Genomic DNA, 19,613 nt, shown 5'->3' with positions numbered 1-19,613 from the left:
TAAAATGGAATGGGGGGGCACCATGTGTACCACTATGAGCAATTTGAAGGGAAGGTGGGATGTAAATGCAATAATAAATAAATATGTTTCTGCTGCAATGCCAGGACCCTAGCTTCAGCCAACCTGCTGAGTTTTGTAAAGAAAAAATAATCAAGAAGCAGCAATGGGGTGGTGGTGGGGACGCTAGATTGTGCACTGCAGACAAAAGGGTGGATCGATTAAGGAGGGGGTTAGTGCTTTTAGGCCTTCGGATGATCATCAGAACTGATGACTTGATTAGTGTGCACTTGGGGAATGAGAGTGGAGCAGAAGACAGATCAGCGCATGCACACAAACACACCTGCCCCTCCTGCAAGCAATGGCAGGTGTATTTGCATTTGGGCATGTGGCAGGGGGAAGCTGGAGAGAGAGATTGAGGCAGAGTGTAGGTGGAAGAAAGGGGGGACACTGGCACACACACTTAGCCTCAGAGATGGGGGCGAGCAAGTCCTGAGCTTCCTCACTGCTCCTTGGCTCCTTCTGGGCTGAAGGCGAGATCTGGGCACCTTGCAAATAAGAATAATTTTTGAAAGGAGGTGGCAGAGAAGCAGGAGCCAAAAAAGGCAGGCAGGCAGGCAGACTTCCAGGAGGGAAAGGGAAAAGCAGCCTTTCCTTTAGCCCTTGCTTCTTTTTGCTTCATGAAAAGCCCTCTTCTCTCATTCTGAGTAAGGGCAGCAGCAGCAGTGGCAGTGCGAGGAGACAGGAGTCGGCGATAGTAATCTCCCCTTCTTCCTGGTAGCTCCGCCCTCAGCCTCCTTAGGCATCTGCCAGCTCTTTTATAGGCAGACACCTGCCCTCAGCATGCTTGAAAGACACTCTGCAGCTTCAGCAAAAGTCCTCCCCTCCCATTTGGAGCAAGGTGAGGTGTCATCTGCAGTGGCAGTGGGGAGCAGCCAGTGTCCAGGGAGCAAAGACTTTAAAAAAGTTAATAAATCATTCATTTCTTTCCTGCTTGCCCCCCCCCCAATTACTTTGCAGCCCCCTGGGGATCACGGCCCCCAGGTTGGGAACCACTGCTTTAAGCTAAATGTAAAGCAGCCTCAGTTTTGTTTTGTTTTGTAAAAAGAGGTTGACTTGCCTGCAATAAACAGTAAAAATTCTTGATATTTCTGTGTTTGTCTTGGGCTTAATTGTGTCCTGTTCTTACCACTGACCTGATGTGATTGATATTGGTTGATCTTCCTTAATGTTCTGCCAGCCATCACCACACAGGTAAACAGTAGGGGTCAGATTAAAACATTTCATTAATTTTATTCTTGCAAAGTGACATGCTTTCTGTTGTTGTTAAAAAAAACCTTTATTGATTAACTCACTAGTGGCTGGCAGGCACTTTGCTTTAATGAATTTATTTCTGAGAGTGACCAACCTGCTAGGTTGCATAAGACATTTTTACAATGTATTTTGTATAGGAATGTCATTCATATAACTTGGTTTCATGAGTGTCATGGAAAGCATGTTGGCTCTTGACTCTTTAGCAGATGTTGTAAACGGGGATGGGGATTTATTTCCAGCAATCTCACCCCATACCACCCCTCACATATAGAAACTCTGAAATACTACTGTTTGTACAATGTAGCACAAAGCTAGAATTGAGCTTGGAGCTTCTGAATTTAATTTAGTGTGAGTGAATTGTTCTTGCTCACCTCATGGCATCTTTCTTTATTACATTTATTATTCAGTTTTTGTCACAACCTTCCTCCATGAAGCTCAGGGTAGTGTATTTGGTTATTTCCCTTCCCTTTATTCTCACAACACACCTGTGAGGTAAGTTGGTTTGAAAGACTGTGGCCTGTTTTGCACATCACATTAAGCTATACCAGGGCTTAGTGCACATGTATGAATATGAGGGCTCCAAAAGAGAAAATGGTTGTCACTTTGCTCCTCCCCAGTTATTTTGCTGCCGAGCTACACTACAGTTCAGTTGAGTGTGTTGTCTGCTTGTGGTTTGGCTCCCTCAAACAAACATGCGTTGTTAACAAGGGTTGTCCTATGGCTTATGGCTCATGGTTTGTCTGGGAGAGCTAAACCTTGAGCCTTGCTTCGGGCTGCATGCTGTGCCAAACGATGACCTGGCTCAGTGTGGTGCAGCAGCAAAACAAATGGGGAGGAGCAAAGTGGCTGCAAGTTCCTCTCTGAGAGTCCACACGTTCACACTATGTCATGATTTGGCTTAGTGTGAAGTACAAACCAGTGCAGCGAGTGGCCCAAAATCACCCAGTGAGCATCATGGTAGAGGAGGACTTTGGAATGGGTCTCCTTGTTCTAAGACAGCTGCTCTAGCCCACTGCACTGCACTGACTCTCAAATATTGCAAAGGTACTTGAACAATAGATAGAATGCTGACTGTTGGCAAACACAAATAAATCAAGCCAATGTGATTACTAGAAAAGTGCAGCTGGGAGATTTTTACGTTTCTTATTTAAAGCTTGGGACATGAAGCTTTAACTTCCCAATAGAAGTTAGCATTCTAGGCATATATGCACTAGCATGGGAATCGTGTTCTCAGTTACTACCCTTGAATTGGTGGGAAAACGAGTCGTTCTTGCAGCCAGGAATGGATCCATGCTTACTGAACAGTGGAAAATGCAAACTAGCTTAACTCTATATTTAAACAGCCATCTCTTAATATAACTACAGAGCTCATTTTGTAAGTCTTTTTAAAGAACATAACATTTTAACTTTCTGCAAAATGTGACCTTAATTATTGTTTGTAGTGTGATTTTTTTCAGCAAAATTTCTGTAGGGAGCATCCCACATAATTGTGATGTTAGCCACTGGGCATTTGTGCTCATAGCTTAGCTTTTTTGGTTGCAGTGTGTTGTTATTTTATTTCTAAAATGCAGCATTGCAGGGTTTAAAAAAGCACATACTGAAATTCATAGAGGGTGTGACACTTTCCTCTGGGCAGAGAACAAACTCAAGCCAAAAATAGTACTACCAGGGCAGGGTTCTTTGGCTGGTACATACCCTCTGACATTTTATAGAGGGATTTGTTCTCAAGGATCAGTTCGCTTCTGTTCTCAGGGATCAGTTCATAAGTCCCACCCTTCCAGTATGGCTCATTGTTGCAGGTATGTAACCACCTGGCTTTATGTTGTATTCATCGACTGTGCCCAACCACTATCTTCCACGGTAGAAGACCTTTTGGTAGTACTGAGACCACCTACTGTTCGCCTTGTATCCACTGGTTGTTGGGCTTACTTTAATGTGGAATTCATAACCATGTGAGATCAGGCATGTTTATCCAGCCCTTCTCTGAATGAAAATTTAAATTATTGTCCGTTGATCATCTTCTAGGAATGATGTTCTAACTTTCTAGTAAGATATTTTGAGTGTGTATCTTACGCTTATTTTTGAGTTTTTGTACACTGGTCCTGCTATTTTATAATGTGAAGAGTTTGTAGATCTTTAAAAATAAATAAATAAATAAAATTTAAATATTCAACAGTTGTCTAATCTCCCCTGATTTAAAGCTAAGAGCGTGGATGTTATATTGATTACAAGCATACTAATAAGCCATAATTGTTCCATATTAGCCCTATTCAGGCGTTCAAAGAATGCTTTTGGAATAAGGTATGGAGTGGGCACAGGGGTAGGTATGTCAGCCCCAGCCCCAGTATCACTGCCAGATCTAGCCTCACCCTTCCAGCATTGAGCATTGCTCTCCTCCATCATAAAACACCATTGCTCTCAGTTGCCAACATATTGTCAATTTCACAATCTATATTAAGAATAAAAGTCATTTAATCTTACTTGGGTATCTCACTATCTTTCCTGGGCTGAATCTCTACTGCGAGCATCGTATCTATCAAATTTGCATCCTGCTTTTTAATTAGCCTATTTTCTTTTTTAAGCAGTTAGACGGTTTTTAAGTAGTAGCCTGTTGAGGGAAGAGAAAATTTCTGGGCATTCAAAAAACAAACATTTCATTCAGTTGTTTGCCAATGTTCATTGAAATAGTTCATCCCATTTGTTTTCTAGTTATGGGATCAGTTCCACACATGATTAACTATGATAGTGTCATGCAAATGTGTAACAGGTGTTACTTGTTTATCCATAAATCCTGTTACTACTTGTGCTGTGTCCCCCCCCCCCCCGGTGGGGAAGGGACTGCAGGCTCAGTGGTAGAGTATTTGCTTTGCCTGCAGAAGGTCCCAGGTTCAATCCCTGGCATCACCAAGTAGGGTTGGGAGGGACTCCTTCCTGAACCCCTGGAGAGCTGCTGCCAGTGGTCTCATTCTGTATAAGGCGACTTCTGTGTTCCTTTGTACAGTAGGGCAAAGGCTGTTCCATACGTTTCTTTTTGACTACACAGTTCCTATCTCTGTAGGAAAAGTGCAATTTATGAAACAGCAGAGGCACCAAATCTGAAAACCTTGAACCACTGCTTTTCAAGAAAGCACGTTGTGGGGTTTTTACCAATGCTCATGTTATATTTTTCGTGTATATTTTAACTCTTACCAAAATGATATCATGACTGGAAAAGCTGTCATTTCAGCCATTTTTCTGTAGAAGATTACTATCTACTGATCTCACTCAATTCATATAATTTTTAGAATTGTGACTATGCTCCTGCTTTCTTTTATTTTCCAGGTTGTACATACACACAAGCCGCACTTCATGGCATTACACTGTCAAGAGTTTGGTGGGAAAAACTATGAAGCATCCATGTCTCATGTGGACAAATTTGTTAAGTAAGTGCCAAAGGAAAGATGTAATTCAAAGCTAGATTATAGCTTTTGCTTAGAAGTCAAAACTGCTTGAAGAAAAGAAACGCAGGATATTTCATTCCTCTTGAAATGCCCGCTCCATTCAAAGATTAAGCATGTGATCCCCTAAAAAACTTTAGGTGGTTTTTTAAAAAAATGTTTGTAGTACTGGTTTGGCTTCCAGTGAGAAGCCTAGTCAAGCAGGGGACACAGGGAGCTGCCTTATGCCAGGTCAGACTATTTTTCAGTTAGCCAGAAGTGGTTTGCCAAGTGGGGTGAAACTGTTACAGTAGCTTTTGGGCAGGTGGGTTGCTGTAGCTTACCGGGAGGGAGAGTGGTGAGGCTAGAGGGGGTTCAGCATGATGCAAACAGACAAGCAGGAGCAGTGGATTGGCTCTGCTAGTGAGTTTGCTCCACACTGACTTCCCTGCCACCTTGCCTCTCCCTCTCTTCCTCCCAGTAAGCAACAGCAACCTACCTGCCAGGAAGGCAAGGTTGGCACAATGCAAATACACTGATGGGAGCATCGTGCTGGAGCACTTAAACCAGGCTAACTTCACTATTGCTTCTCCCTCCTCCATCCTGGTATGCAGCTGTAACACGGGCACTCGGAGGTTAGGCAAGTGCCATCATCATACTGAGTCATCCGCTGCTGGCCCCCATGTGAACTAATGTTAATGACAACTAGAATTATTCAGCTAAGGAGCTGGTTGAAAAGCTCCTGCTCTTTTATATTTTGGTACCAAGTGTCTTGATCATGTTGTGTTTCCTTCAACTCAGTATGGATGGATTCTAACCCTAACCATTTTTGTGACTACTTTGCCACTAGTGAGCAATAATTAAAAATATTTAACTTTGTCTTCAGAGAAAACTAGGCTTGCAGACCTCTTGTCTGATGTTCATGTTGCTAATATGAGACTGTCAAAGTCACTGATGCAACTTTCCCATTTTCTGCTGGCTCTGCTGATTCTTTTTCAGCGGAGTTCCATCAATAACATAATATGAAATAAACTGTAGTTTTGGAAAGTAGTGAAACAGTGCCCTCTACTGTTTCTGATCATCAGCAGATTGCTTGATGGATTTTTCATTGTTTATTTCGTTTTGAAAGAGTGGGTTAGTGTGTCTTCGGTACAGGTTGAAAATGGAACCTGGTTGTTTGGACTATGTTTGCATTTGGAGAATGAGTGACCATTGTAGGGTGGATTTTGTTAAGGTCAGCAGAACTAAAATAGAACAGGATGTGGAGAAGAGAATTAGTATACCAACTAATGAAATGTAGCAATTTATTCTCAAAGCTCACTTGTGGCTAACTTCAGTTTTGTCCTTCTGAAATCTAATGGGCCCTTAAGATGTTTTTGATATTTTTAATGAATAGGTATGTAATTTCTAGGGGGAAAAATGCTTACTTGTTTGTATCATGCTTTTTGTATCTTTCAGAGAATTGTTATCAAGTGATGCAATGAAAGACTACAACAGAGCCCGTGTTTACCTGGATGAGAACTTCAAGTCGCAGGAACAGTTTACGGTAAAGTTCCTGGTGTACTTTCATATTTGGTTCATGTCAGCATGATGTTACTTGTTTATCCTCACATGGAGCTTCTTTGAGAGCTGTAACTGGTGGTGAAGATTTGTATTTAGACTGCAGTTGCAAATGCACTTACCCCTCTGAATACAGTAGGACTTAAATTCCAGGTAAAAACAAGGATTGCACTGCTCATCAGAGTACTGCTATGAATCTCTGGCCTGTGGGTCTAAACAGTCCAGTACGGGTTCTAATTAAACCTGCGAGACTGTCTTCCCCAAGCCATGCCCACCACCCCTGATGTCATATATGATGTCAGGAGTTGTGCTGGGATTGGTTCTACTAAGGAGCTCCCAGTTGGAGCTTCCAAGTGTAGCTGATCACTGCAAACAGTAGAACTTGATCAGAACTGTCTTCAAGCCCCGCTGGGATCAGCTGTGCTCCAGCTGCACTCAGCTGATTGGCAGTGATTTCAAACCCCACTTGGATTGGCTGGTTTCTTCCTTTGCAGAGCAGCTTGAATCCAAACCACGCTGCAAAATAAAAATGGCTCTCCTGACAGTATGTTAACGTCAAGTGATTGACAGGTGGCCATCCTTACCCACCTGTTAAACCAGAGGTGGAGGAGGTGGAGGAGCTCAGGATCTGACCCATAACTGGATCCTGTTCCCTACCCCTGGTGTGCTGCAAGCACCAATTCAGGCATTTGCTTAGAGTTGAAGTGAAATTACACTTCATTTAAGTGTACACTTGAAATTAAGTTATACTTAATTTAATTTAATTAGGTTTAGTTAATAGACTTGAAATTCAGTTACACAATCACCGCACTATGATGGAATCTTTTTGCAAGATCAGATATTGTAGAGGTGCCTTATGTATATGCTCTTTCTCATGCCTAAAGGCAGGGATGAGGAACCTGTGGCCCTATAGATGTTGTTGATCACTGATATTTAACCATTGGCTATGTGGCTGGAGCTGGTGGGAGCTGGAGTCCAGTAGCAGGTTCCCCATCTCTTCCTTTGAAAAGTGTACGGCTGTCCTGGCTGCCACTTATTTTTAAAGAGCCATAGCTGTCAGTGAGGACAGCACAGCACTTTCTGGTATGTCCAGAGGCAGCCTGCTACTTGCCTTAGGCACGTGCACTTTCCTTCATGGTTGTTGCTGTGCCAACAGGACCCTGGGAAGAGTTTATCTCATGAGACTGTGGCTGTGCAGTTCCTGTTTTCAAGTGGCAAGGAACGCATAAATGAAACATAAGAGATGCTTCGGTTGTTGAGTTAGAAAAGCTCTTTAAGGGAAAGACTGTAGCTCCGTGGGAGAGCACCTCTTTTGCATTCAGAAGGTCCTGGGTTCAATCCCTAGCTGGGAAAGACACTTGTCTGAAACCTTGGAGAGCTGCTGCCAGTTAATGTAAGAAATACTGACCTAGACCAAGGGCCTGACTCCATATAAAGCTGCTTCTTATGTTCACTTCTATTCAATCTATCAAATGGGTAGAAAGTATCTGCAATTTCCATGTCTCCCATTTTCTTTACATATCAACCTCTATGTTAATTACTATAATCCCCCTGTTTAAGCCTCTGCCAGTAGAAAAACCTGACTATATTGATCCAACATCTGAGTTAAATGTGCTCCAAGAATGCCATACAAATAAAATACCTGGTAGAAGTTATTAGGCAGGACACCATTTGCAAGTTAAAAAACTGTGCTTTTATTGAGACCTTCTCCTATCTATTGAAAAAACTGTGAATTACTGGGAACAATAATAACAAATTTCACAGAGCTTGCAAACAAAGCAGGCACTACCTGAGCAGCCCTCACTTTTCATAGCTGCATGCCTAGATCAGACAAAATGATTACATGAAGCACATGGGTGCTGTGATTTTCCTGGGATGCTAGTCCATCACATGGGTTAACCTGCCATCTGGTGTCCAAGGACAGAAAATGCACTGTAGCTTTGAGGAAGTAGTCAACTGTTCATTTCCTGTCCTGGTCCAAGGTGGAGCTCTCAGTCCTGGCTCCCACATCTACTGTGTGAGTCCCCCCACCTCCTCTCTTTCCCTTGACTTTTATTTAGACTTGGTACTTTAAATAAACAAGGATCCCCCTTTTCTACCCCTTTTATACCTTCTGGGGTCCATTTATTTATTTGATTGATTGATTGATTGATTGATTAAATTTCTGTCCCACCCTTCCTCCCAGAAGGAGCCCAGGGCGGCAAACAAAATACTAAAAACAGTCTAAAACCTCTTAAAAACAAACTTTAAAATATATTTTCTCCTGGGGGGGCTTGGTTTTCCTCCTCCTTGCCTCCACTGACAAAAAGGGGGGGTTGGGGGGTCCTTTTGTCCCTTCTAATCCGCACAGATGACTCTTGCTTGTAGGCTCCCAGTCCCTTTGTTCTCAGGGACCCGCACAGCAAGGTTGCCTGAGGCTCCTGCCTTTTTTGAAAGGGGACCAAGAGGCAGTTGAACCGGAAGCCAGAGTCTATTCAGATCCTACTTGTCTTGCCCCTTTCTCTCCATGTGACTGCTCGCTTGTTTGCTCAGATAGGGCAGCAGCTCCAGCAGCTGGAGAGCAGCAGTTCAAAAGTTTTGTCCTTTTCCACACTCCCCCCCTGCCCCCCCACCACAGACATTCTTTCTGGGCCTTTTTCTTCCTGCAGCTAGACCCAGCAATACTACAGAGAACCATACTTCTGTTCTTTGTATTTCAGAAGTTTCTTCTACCTTGTTTTCTTTGTCGTCATCAGCTGCTTGTCCCCAAGAGACAAGGAAATAAAAATTTGGATTATTTTGCCTCTCCCTTTGTTTTTCCCCCCTTTTCTCTGGCAATTTGCTTGGGTGATTCCATGACAACTTAAGGCCCAGGTCTGCAGCGTTCCCTGTTGGTGAACCTTTTACCTACATTTATTATTATTGTTGTTGTTGTTGTTGTCATCGTTATTGGCCTCTCTATCACTTCCTGCTTGCCTCTCCTTTTATTATTCTGTCATTGCCTCAGACAGACTAGAGAGAATACAGAGCCCCCATAGAGGGCAGCCATTCATCAAGGACCCAGAAGGGCATCTGCTGCAAGCTGCTTCAGGAACAACTGCAGCCCTCTTTTAGTCCCCCCCTGGTGTTCAGCCTCCTCTGGGAAGTCAGGCCCCCTACCCCATTCCTCTCATCAGCTCCCCCCCTCACAGGGAGACTCAGGCCACATGGGCCCATTTCATTACCACAGGAGACCTAGGGCTGTGGCACCCCCTACTGGTGAACCATTTTTGGTCATTATTATTATTATTATTACTACCTAACCAAGCAGTTCAAAGCCAATCACCCCTACTATAGGGCACTCTATATATTCTGTCTCCATCCCTTCCTCCTCTTCTTCCCCTTGCCTTGGACAGAGTTAAGGGAATGCGGAGCCCCACAGAGAGCACTTCTCCCAGCAAAGATCCAGAAGGGCATATGCTGCAACCTTCCTCTGGAAAAACAGCAACCATCCTTTCCCTCTCACCAGCAGCAGTGAGCAGTGACCCATCTGCTGATACATCACTTCCTTAAAGGGTGTGCTGTTTCACATCCCCCACTTGTCCACCATTCCTGTCATGGGATCTACAGAAGGTCCGGCAGACATTGCAATGGTCCCCATTTGAACCTCTAGGCACCATATCTCTCCAGGTCCAGTTGTACAAGGTCCCCTTCCTCATTACCATCACCGCAGCTAGGCTCATCTCACAGGCCTCTCCACAGCTCCCCACCCCTGTATCTGCCACAGGTACCGGGCAGCCCTCAGAACAGATCGTTGTCCCCAAGGTAAATATGAGCTTCCATAAGGAGCAGGAACTAGTCTTATCACCTTCCTGCCCAAACTTGGCAACTCGTTGGAGAAGGACCTGCACTGCCTGGATGTCAGAGAGGCTCTCAAGGCCTATATCAACTGGACCAAGTCTCTCAGGTGCCACAGAAGCCTTCTTCATCTTAGTCCGTGCCAGGTCATTAGGCAAGAAGGCACCAGCAGCGACTCTGACCCGATGGCTAACAATATGCATCCAGCTGGCATACAGAGCCCTTATCCTCCCGCCACCAGAAGGAATCAAGGCACACTCGACAAGATTGGCCTTGACCATGGCCACCTTCACAGCTAATGCACCCTTGATGGACATTTGTAGAGCAGCTCACTGGTCCTCTCCATCAACTTTCGTCAGACACTACAAGATAGACCACCACGCATCCACAGAGACCTCCTTTGGAGGAGGATACTCTAGCAGGCAGTACCATTAATTTAGCTGGCTTGCCTTGACCCACCCGCTTAGGGACGGCTTTGGTATGTCCCATGTGATGGACTGGCATCCAGGGAAAATAAACTATTGGTTCTTACCTGAGGGATGATTTTACTGGATGCCAGTCCATCCCGGCCCTCCCAGTTCCATCAGGGTACAGCTGCTAACTTCATATAACACATGTGTTTGCATATAGCTTCCCCTTATTATGGTACATTATGTTTTTTACTTTATTTAAAAAAAAATCAAGCAAGACTGTCGCACTGTTACAATATGTATTCTTGCTTGTCTTGAAGTGCTTCAGGCGCTTAGGTTAACCAAGCATCCACGTAAGGATGTAATCTTTATAGGTGGCGAAGAGGCATGCTGTCGCTTGCTTGTTGTTTTTGTCCTTGGTTTTGTGTCTGTGTTTTTTGCCTTCCTCTTCTCTTGCATATCTGTACGTAGGTTCTTCTGCGATATCACGCAGAGGACTTGTCTCAAAATGAACTGACCTCTACAAGCCAGTAACGGGTGACTACTTCCTCAAAGCTACAGTGCATTTCTTGTCCTTGGACACCATATGGTAGGTTGACCCATGTGATGGACTGGCATCCAGTAAAATCACCTTTCAGATGAGAACCAATGGTTTGTTTTCTGTCATTGCATTGTCTGCAGAGAGATGACATCTTCCCCTTTTCCTTGGTGTTAAAGTTGGTAGGGTTTGCCACTCTCTTGACATTCTAGGCAAGCTGCCTATGCGTTGTAGGCAACACAGCACTAAGGTCAACAAAGCCTGAAACAAACTGATCTCACTGGTTTAGCCACCATTTTCTCTACCTTAAAAACCTTCATCAAGACTCATTTCTTATCCTCACCTTTCTGGAAAAATAAATAAATAAGCCTAATCTTTCACCTTGTTTGCCCTGCCACCGCCATCTGACTCTCCATTCTTTATTTGATATTCCCTGACTATTTTGTTTGAGTTGTAGTCCATTGAAATTTGCTCTCCTGACTGTGCAATCCAGTTGATTGCTTATTGACAGTCTCATTGTTCCCTTCCCAAAAGAGGAGAAGCCACAGAACCTTCTTTTCTCTTAGCACAGGGAGGGCTTTGAAATACTTTTCATTGGTTTACAAAAGAGTGCCACCATGTTAATAGCTTTTTTGCCTGTGATTGAAAGACTGCTATGGCTCCTCAGTGGTCTTTCTAATCTGGGAGAAAGTGTGCTATTGTGGTTAGAAAGAGAACTCAGTGGGGTTTTCTTCTGAGTAGACATGTGCAAGATTAAACTGTTAGTTGATCAATCAAATGAGTTGTAACTGATTAGTTAAACTGGTCAATATTTTTTCCATTATATTTACCTTGCTTTTTGACCAAACATGGTAAAAAGTGGCTAGAAAATAACAAATCAGCAAGTAAGAATACAAATAACCTCAATAAAATAATCTGAAATAAACTAAAATAATTAACAAAAATACAGGAGCAGCAGTCAAAGTCTTGTTTTTCACAATATCCAGAAAAGCCCCCCCTGGGGTAGAATAATTTTTGCTAAACAAAAGTGAACAGTGATGTGGTCAGGCAAACCTTTCTTGGAAAGCTGTTCCAAGTTCTAGGTATCGTAACTGAAAATAATTAAAAATAATTATTAAACAAGAGAAATAAGAAAAATGAATAATCAGACATGCCTTTTTCATCAAACAATGTGTATTAATCACTTGTTCTAAGTGATTTATCAACTAAATGCTACAGTCCTAATTTGTACAAATAGCATTTTTCAAAGAGCTCCAGAAGGATTTTGTTAAACTGCGTTAATGGACTACAAAGTGGCAAATGAGGTTCAAAGTAAGTAAATGTAAAGTACATGCATGTTGAGGCAAGAGTCCCAACTTGCGTACACTGATGTGGTCTGAACTGGTGATAACTGGCCAGGAGAGAAATGTTTTGAGTCCAATGGATAGCTCGGTGACAACACTGACTCAGGTGAATCCCATGCTAGAGCTTATTAAGAAACTGAAAATAAAACTGCCAGTATTGGAATGTACGGTTATCATAATGTTGACATCTGTGATGCAGCAACATTTGTACAGTGTAGGTAATCCCAGCTCAAAAAGGAGATTGGAGAGCTGAAAAGGGTACAGAAAAGGACAATCGATATGATCAGGGAGTTGAGGCACCTTTCCTGAGAAGAAACTCTAGAGCATTTTGGGCTTTTTAGTTGTTTTTTATGGTGACTACATAGGGACATGACTGAGGTTTATAAAACTGTGCATGTTCTAGAGAAAAAGAGACATTTTTCTGTCTCTTATAATGCTAGGACTTGGGGCCATCCAATGAAATTGACTTGCAATAGAATAAGAACAGACAGAAGAAAGAACTTCATGCAATCCACTTTAAAAAAATAATATTTTTATTAAATAAATTTCACAACATATCACCAAAATAAAACCAACAAACAACCATGCAATCCAGTATTAATTGATGGAATTTGTTGCCCTGAGAGGTGGCAATGACCATTAGACAAATTCATGGAAGTTGGGTCTATCACTGACTATTGGTCATGATGGCTGTGTGGGACCTCCAGTATACTGTTGAATATCAGCTTCTGAGGAGCAACAGTGGGAGAGGGATTTTACCTTTGCGGTCTGCTTGTGGTCATCTGGTTCACCACTTTTGGAAAGCAAGATGCTGGACAAAATGGACCTTTGGTCTCGTCCAAGTGGGCTGTTTTTTATGTTCTGTTTAAAGGATCGAAATTATATGGTAATAACTAGGTCTGTCCTGCATATTCTCTGACTTTGATATTTGCTTTGTAGGTAGCACATTCAGTCCAGCCAAACAACATAGTGGGTGAGGGTGGAATGCATCATTCTTACTGGGTTTTGCTATTGAGCACCCTTTTGCTGTCCTGCTTGTGCATCTTCCCAGTACCATTTTCCTTTTTTCTTTACCTTCTCATTCTTCCGCCATTTAATTCTGGTGACTCATATTTCCCTTACTAATATCTATGACATTGTCTGTGATGTCAGATATAGCTTCATGATGTCATTGACAAAATTGCACAGATTGCTGCAACCAATAGTATTAAGCAATGCCTAATTCTTAGGAAAAGAGGCCAAGGGTTGTGAGAGCAAGAAAGGAGAACAATAACCAAACATAAATGAAATAATGTGACCTCGTTTGCAACAAATGCTGAAAATATTTAAGCTTAAATATAAGTGCTTCCATGTGATAAATTTCAGCACCTTGGTCTAATGTGACCTTTTAACAAGGAGATAGTAACTGTGCATTAATATTGGATAACATTATTAAATAAAGAGCGTTATTTTAGCTCAAAATTATGTTCTCATTATTACAAAAATTGTAAAGTTAATTTTTGTTAGATTAATGATATTTGAGCAATATTTTCAGTCAAGCCTGGCTCAAATAATTGGCCATTAATTGAAAAAGGAAATTGAATTGAATTTATCATGTACATAAATCCTGTGTGAGTTATTAATGGATCTCAGAAAATATCATTGTGTTCCCAGAAATGAATGGAACATGCTGCGTCTTGTAGGAAGACTGACATAATTGAACTGAGTATAGAGAGAATTCAAATACTTGATTAGCTCTGAGACACAATTCTCTTTTGAAGACTTAAAGACTCCTTCTCCTCACTCCTGCCCACCCCTGGCCATGGCATCAGGCAAAATTGCACAGACTGTCCAGGAGGTGGAGCTGAGGTATTATTTTTACACAAAATGAGCTTCTTACTGCACTGAACATAGAAATGAGTGAGATTAGCTGTTGAATGTGCCTTTTTCAGACGTTCATGGATCGTGCTTAAATATTAAAAGAGGAGGGATGGCTCATAAGACTTGAGTGACTTCTTGAAAATCCTTGGCATCAAGATCATTGTTTTACGGCATTGGGTGACTATAGTATGAGATAGCACAGGTCCTCAGTAGAGGTACTTTCAGACTGTTGCTGTTTTCAGGTGGGATTCATTCACATACCAGCAAATTCTGGTTGTACAACTATAGTTGATTGGGAGCTCTTGTGCAACAAATCCATCCCTGCAACCCCCTGACTTCTTGCAATAAGAAAAGTGATGGGTAAATGCATTGGAGTGTGGGATATCATTTGCTTTGGTGCAACATCATCTAAACTTCCCACAAACAAAACAGAATGAGTGCACATTAAATAGCCAATGTTGTCTAACCTCCCTGCAGACAAATCAGGATGAAGGCTCAATACACAGGTAATCCGGGAGTGCCCCTGGTCGCTTTAGAAAATGCAATTGCCCATCAAATACTGAATAAAAGCTTCAGGGTCCTTGCTCTCAAGTGCATAGCATAGATTTGTATCTGGTGAACTGTGGCAAGTAAGAATATCTACCAAATGATCACATAATTTGCCCCCTTTTAGGCTATTGGTATGCCACAAGTAGCTAATATAGGTATGTGTGGACAGGTAGATTTCTAGGGTGGTATTCAACTACTTTTTTGCGCTAGCACAAAGGTTAGCACAGGTGCAAGAGTTTCCCCCCCTCTTCTCCCCCTGCATGCACCCCATGCTATTCCCAAAGCTCTGGAGCATTGGGGAAAACCCAGGACAGACTTAGGGCTTGCATGGGGGGTGGAGAGGGGAAGATCATTCTGTCGCACAAGGAAAAATCCTTGGGCTCATGAAACTTTAGCCTTAGCACTACATTTAATACAACCCATAAAATTTTGCGTTAATACCCTTAGAAACATTTGCAGACTTATTTGCAACGTTGAGGTAGGATTAGTCTTTGTGATCTGAAAACTGGTTGTACCTGGGCTCATGACATGGGGACATGGGGAGAATGTCTTGAATGTTCAGTTGTCATTCACAGATAGTTACCTGATTTTTAGATCTGATCCGCAAACCAATTAATCTGTGGGCTGGATTGGATGATGCTTTTTCCAGTGGGAGAGAGAGTGTGCCTTACCCCCCCCCCCACTTCACATGCCATGGCCATTCAGTTGAAAGTGAAACATTCAAATGGGACATTTATGTGTACAGTTAAACACATATAGGCCCATTTCACATGTAGATAAAATTCAGATTCGAACCCAGATAAAATCCAGTAATCAGTTGCCAAATCTGAGCCTATGCATGTTGGATGTACATAGACAGGGCCCATTAGAATCTTGTGCTCCCATTTGAATGGCCAGTAGCATATAGGAATGATTGAATCAACTGATCTATCTTACCCGAGGGAGCAAACAAATTAGACTAAACAGGCTAAAGTGCCAAGGAATATGGCTTACCTGTTGTGCCTTAACAGGATTGGACTTAAAAGTGAAACACTGCAAACGTAACAATACTTTAGTACCATTGAAACCAAGTTTTTAATTGAAATACTCCTAGCTTTCCCATGAAGGAATCTTGTTGCTGCTGCTGCTGTTATTACGATGATTATTACAGTTTATTTAGATACCACTGTTCAGCCCAAAGGTTTTTGTTATGCCTCTGAGTCACTGTAGTATCTGAAGTACCTTTCTACTAAAATATATTTCAACCACCCCTTGCTTCTTTCATTCCTTTCCACTCTCTGTTGTTCAATACCCTTGCCTTTGACTTGTGTTGATGGCTTTCTTGCATTTTTTTCTGCTGTCTAAATATAGTTCTTGGTCCCAGGACCCATCTTTTTTTGCTTCTGTTGTTCTGTAAAGCACCATGCCTGGGGTCCAGAGATTAACTTTACATGTGCACAAGAGCTTTGGCATGTCCGGTGAGATTATTAACTTTCTTGCCTTTGAATGACAGATTCAAAGATCCATTTTACAAATTGTTGGAAGTGCCCTTAAGTTCCAAATAGGTTTGTTAAGTGCAAAGGTTGCACTTCCATCTGAACAGCCAGTGGTGTCAGAGGTGGGGCAGGCATTCCAAGGTGGGGGCTGCGATTTGAGAAGCACAAACACAAAGCCCCCTTATGCAGGGCTAGATCTGCAGTTCCAGACTGTTGCTGTTTTCAAGTGGGATTCAATCACATACCAGCATTGTACATTGATGGAGTGCTATCAAGAATATAGGGCTGCATTCAACTAAGTTCCACTCAGAGTAGACCCATTCAGATGAATGAACCTAAGCTAGCCATGTCTATTAATTTCAGTGGGTCTACTCTCAGTAGGACTAGCACTGAGCATCACCCATATTAATTGCACAATCAATGTACATAGTGCTTTATAGGTTCACATAAGTTAAGAATAAGTGTTGCTGTTTGTACTTTTAATTATGGTTTTAATGAAGGTTTTATGTTATTTTTACATTGTTTTATTGACTATGTTCCCATTCAGGACCCTGCAGTGAAGGAGCTATCTCTTATCTCAAGGAGCTAAAACTCTACATTTTGATAGTGGATGGGCGACATTTATTATTTGGCAACACAGTTAATTAAACTGAAAGGGCTTTTTGGTTAAAAAAAAACCCCAAACACCCATCTGTATAAAAAATAAGCATGGCAACAAAGGCTTGTCTTCATTTTTGTTGATTCTAGAGACAATTTACCTTTTTTTGGTGGGGAACGGGCAGTTGGAATTCTTTTAAGAGCTCTCATTACTATGGGAATGGTTGTACCTTTTCACTTATGTGAGATTTATGCTACTGGAAGAGTTAGAGGATGTAGAGTCTGGTTTTACAGGTTTGAAATTGTCAGATTGCAATCCAAATGTGTATGTAAATTATTAAACTTGTTTTTAGCAAGCAACATAAACATAGTTAACAGACCTTTTAATGTCTGAATAACTATCCCCCCCCAAAGTGAACATTACTTTTTACCTTTCTACAGTGCCAACAACTACTTCTATGTAAAATACTTGAATAGGTGTGTCCAGCTAATATAGAAATAAAAACAAATCATGTCTGTGATTAAAAGGAAAAGACTAGAACTGTCTCATCTTGGCTTGCATTTAGGTATAGAAAGCAGATATACTGAATTAGCATATTAAAATTGATTCCTGAAACAGGTTTTATAATATATTAAATTGATGAACTTTTAATAAAGGATACATGGAAATACAGATTGAGATGACTCAATCAAAATGTATAAATTGATTGAAAGTCACTTTCCTCCTCCAAAAAGAGTACTGAGAAGTTGGGGGATGCATTTCTTCTTTATGATGATTTACAAACACAAAAGAGAGAACCATGATTCATGAAATTTTTCAGTTTGTTTGTTTTTTGCTCCATTCTAAACTGGATGCTATATATACACTGGTGCCATTTAATTTTTTTGCAGTTGTGTTATAGCAGTTATCATAAGTTTTGTGAAAAAATATTCTTAATGTAATAACAATCATTGTAATAACAATTATTATTTATTGTATTTTCATAGGAAACCAAAACCAAAACAATATTTTTCTTCTTGTGGCCCACTTTTTGTTTGTTCTTCATTTTGCAAGTTATCCATGTCTATGCAACTCCACTCATCAAAGTGACCACTGCAGATTACTGAAAGAAAGATGTTATACTGACCAGTATGAACCTATCTGGACCCTTTGGTCTTGATCTGGGATCCTTCTCTGGAGGCTCCCTCTGAGGGAGTTTTGGAGGGTGGTGACAAGACAGAGGGTCTTTTAACTTGTAGAATGCAATGCTTAGTGAGGTCCACCCACTACCATCATTAACATCCTTTTGGCACCAGGTCAAAACTTATTTTCTCCCAGGCATTTGACAAATACTGATAACTGTTTTCTGCTGCTGAAGTTTTGCTGAGTCTGTTTATGGGCCAATGTAATGGTTTTATTGTAATGTATTATTTGTTTTTATGCTATGCCGTTGGCTTTACTTTCTTGCAAGTTGTTTACAGACTCTTGTATAAGCCCAATAAATTATTATTATCATTATCATCATCTCATGTTTACCACAAACTTTGCCAAGCAATATAGACTCCTATGTTCCTCAATTTTTTTTAAAAAAACACCCTTACCCGCAGAAGATGACACCTGTGTGAACCTTCAAATCTTTTGTGTGTATTGGTTTTGGTTAAATATAGATTACATCTTTTCTTTTGCTCCCAACCAATCAGTGTGGTATAGTTGGATCTGTGTCCCTAGGCCAGCAATGTTGTCAGTGGGTTAATTGATATAGATTGGTGACTTGAGATCTGCCTGGCAGAGTGCAGATTCCTTACTTAAGGTGGGCATATATGCATATTCCCCTTCTGACATTTCTTGTGAGTTGAAGTCTGTAGAATTAAACTACGAAGCCCATTGATGAAAATTACAGTCATTGGAAGCATTTACCTTTGCCTTTCTATACAGCCTGATGCTTCTCCTTCTTCTCCCCAAGTACTGCTTTTATGCATCCAGATTTGATATCTGTACTTGCTTAATTACCTGTGTATGATCCACTTTTGCAATCTGCAGTCTCTAGGTTTGTGTGTTACTTGAGGACAACTGATGTGGATCTAAGGCTTTTTCTTTTTGCGCCATTTAAAATGTATACACTGTAACTATAAAGGGGAGAAAGGGGTTAGAGGAGGTGAGAGATGGGAAAGAAAGTCAATATGGCATAGGATTCTTTGGACCAAAGTCCAGCAGAAAGAGAGTGAATCACCGTTAGTCCTCTCCAGACCCCTTATGCCATTGCTTCCCTCCATGCTCTTCCAAAGTTTAGCACAGAGAAATGCAGTGTTCACCTGTTTTGGCCAAAAGTATTTTAAATGTAATGGAAAATCCCATTACGTTTTTAGAGGAAAATTAGTAACTGGATTAAACTGTGGGTTCATCAAGGGCCCAGTTCACTATTGTCTGCAACTCTGTTGACTACACAATGTCCATTGATTTCAGCGAGGCTTGCATGCAACAACTAATGGCATTTTTAAAGTTTGTGACTGTAGCTTGAGAGTGATTAAAATAGAAACAGCCTTTTGAAAGGCATATATTATGCTGGATGAAGTGCTTTGTTTGGAACGGAGCTGTCTCTCAAAATTCTGTCAGATGGTAAAATCTGAATATAATTGCTTGCAAAATAATGAAATGCTCTGTGAAGAAACTTGCTAATGCATTTGCCAGTAGACATTCAGTTAATTCATAAATAAGAGCAGCGTGACTTGCTGGAGAAATAGCATGAATACTATTTAGT

At 41.4% G+C, this 19,613-nt stretch overlaps 1 protein-coding gene across 6 annotated transcripts in view; it reads left to right on the top strand.

The window, feature by feature from the left end:
- INPP5A (inositol polyphosphate-5-phosphatase A) overlaps positions 1-19,613 on the top strand; it is a 390,659-nt gene that overhangs the window by 126,149 nt on the left and 244,897 nt on the right. For all 6 annotated transcript variants that reach the window (XM_061635624.1, XM_061635629.1, XM_061635628.1 and 3 more), the window contains 2 exons: positions 4,633-4,733; positions 6,186-6,273. In XM_061635624.1, coding sequence (XP_061491608.1) covers positions 4,633-4,733; positions 6,186-6,273 — 189 coding nt within the window. The remainder of the gene's footprint in view (positions 1-4,632; positions 4,734-6,185; positions 6,274-19,613) is intronic.

This window comes from Rhineura floridana, chromosome 7 (assembly GCF_030035675.1).
Source record: "Rhineura floridana isolate rRhiFlo1 chromosome 7, rRhiFlo1.hap2, whole genome shotgun sequence".
Lineage (NCBI taxonomy): Eukaryota > Metazoa > Chordata > Lepidosauria > Squamata > Rhineuridae > Rhineura > Rhineura floridana.
Note: the sequence above shows the minus strand (reverse complement) of the source record. Positions and strands in the feature narration are given on the sequence as shown.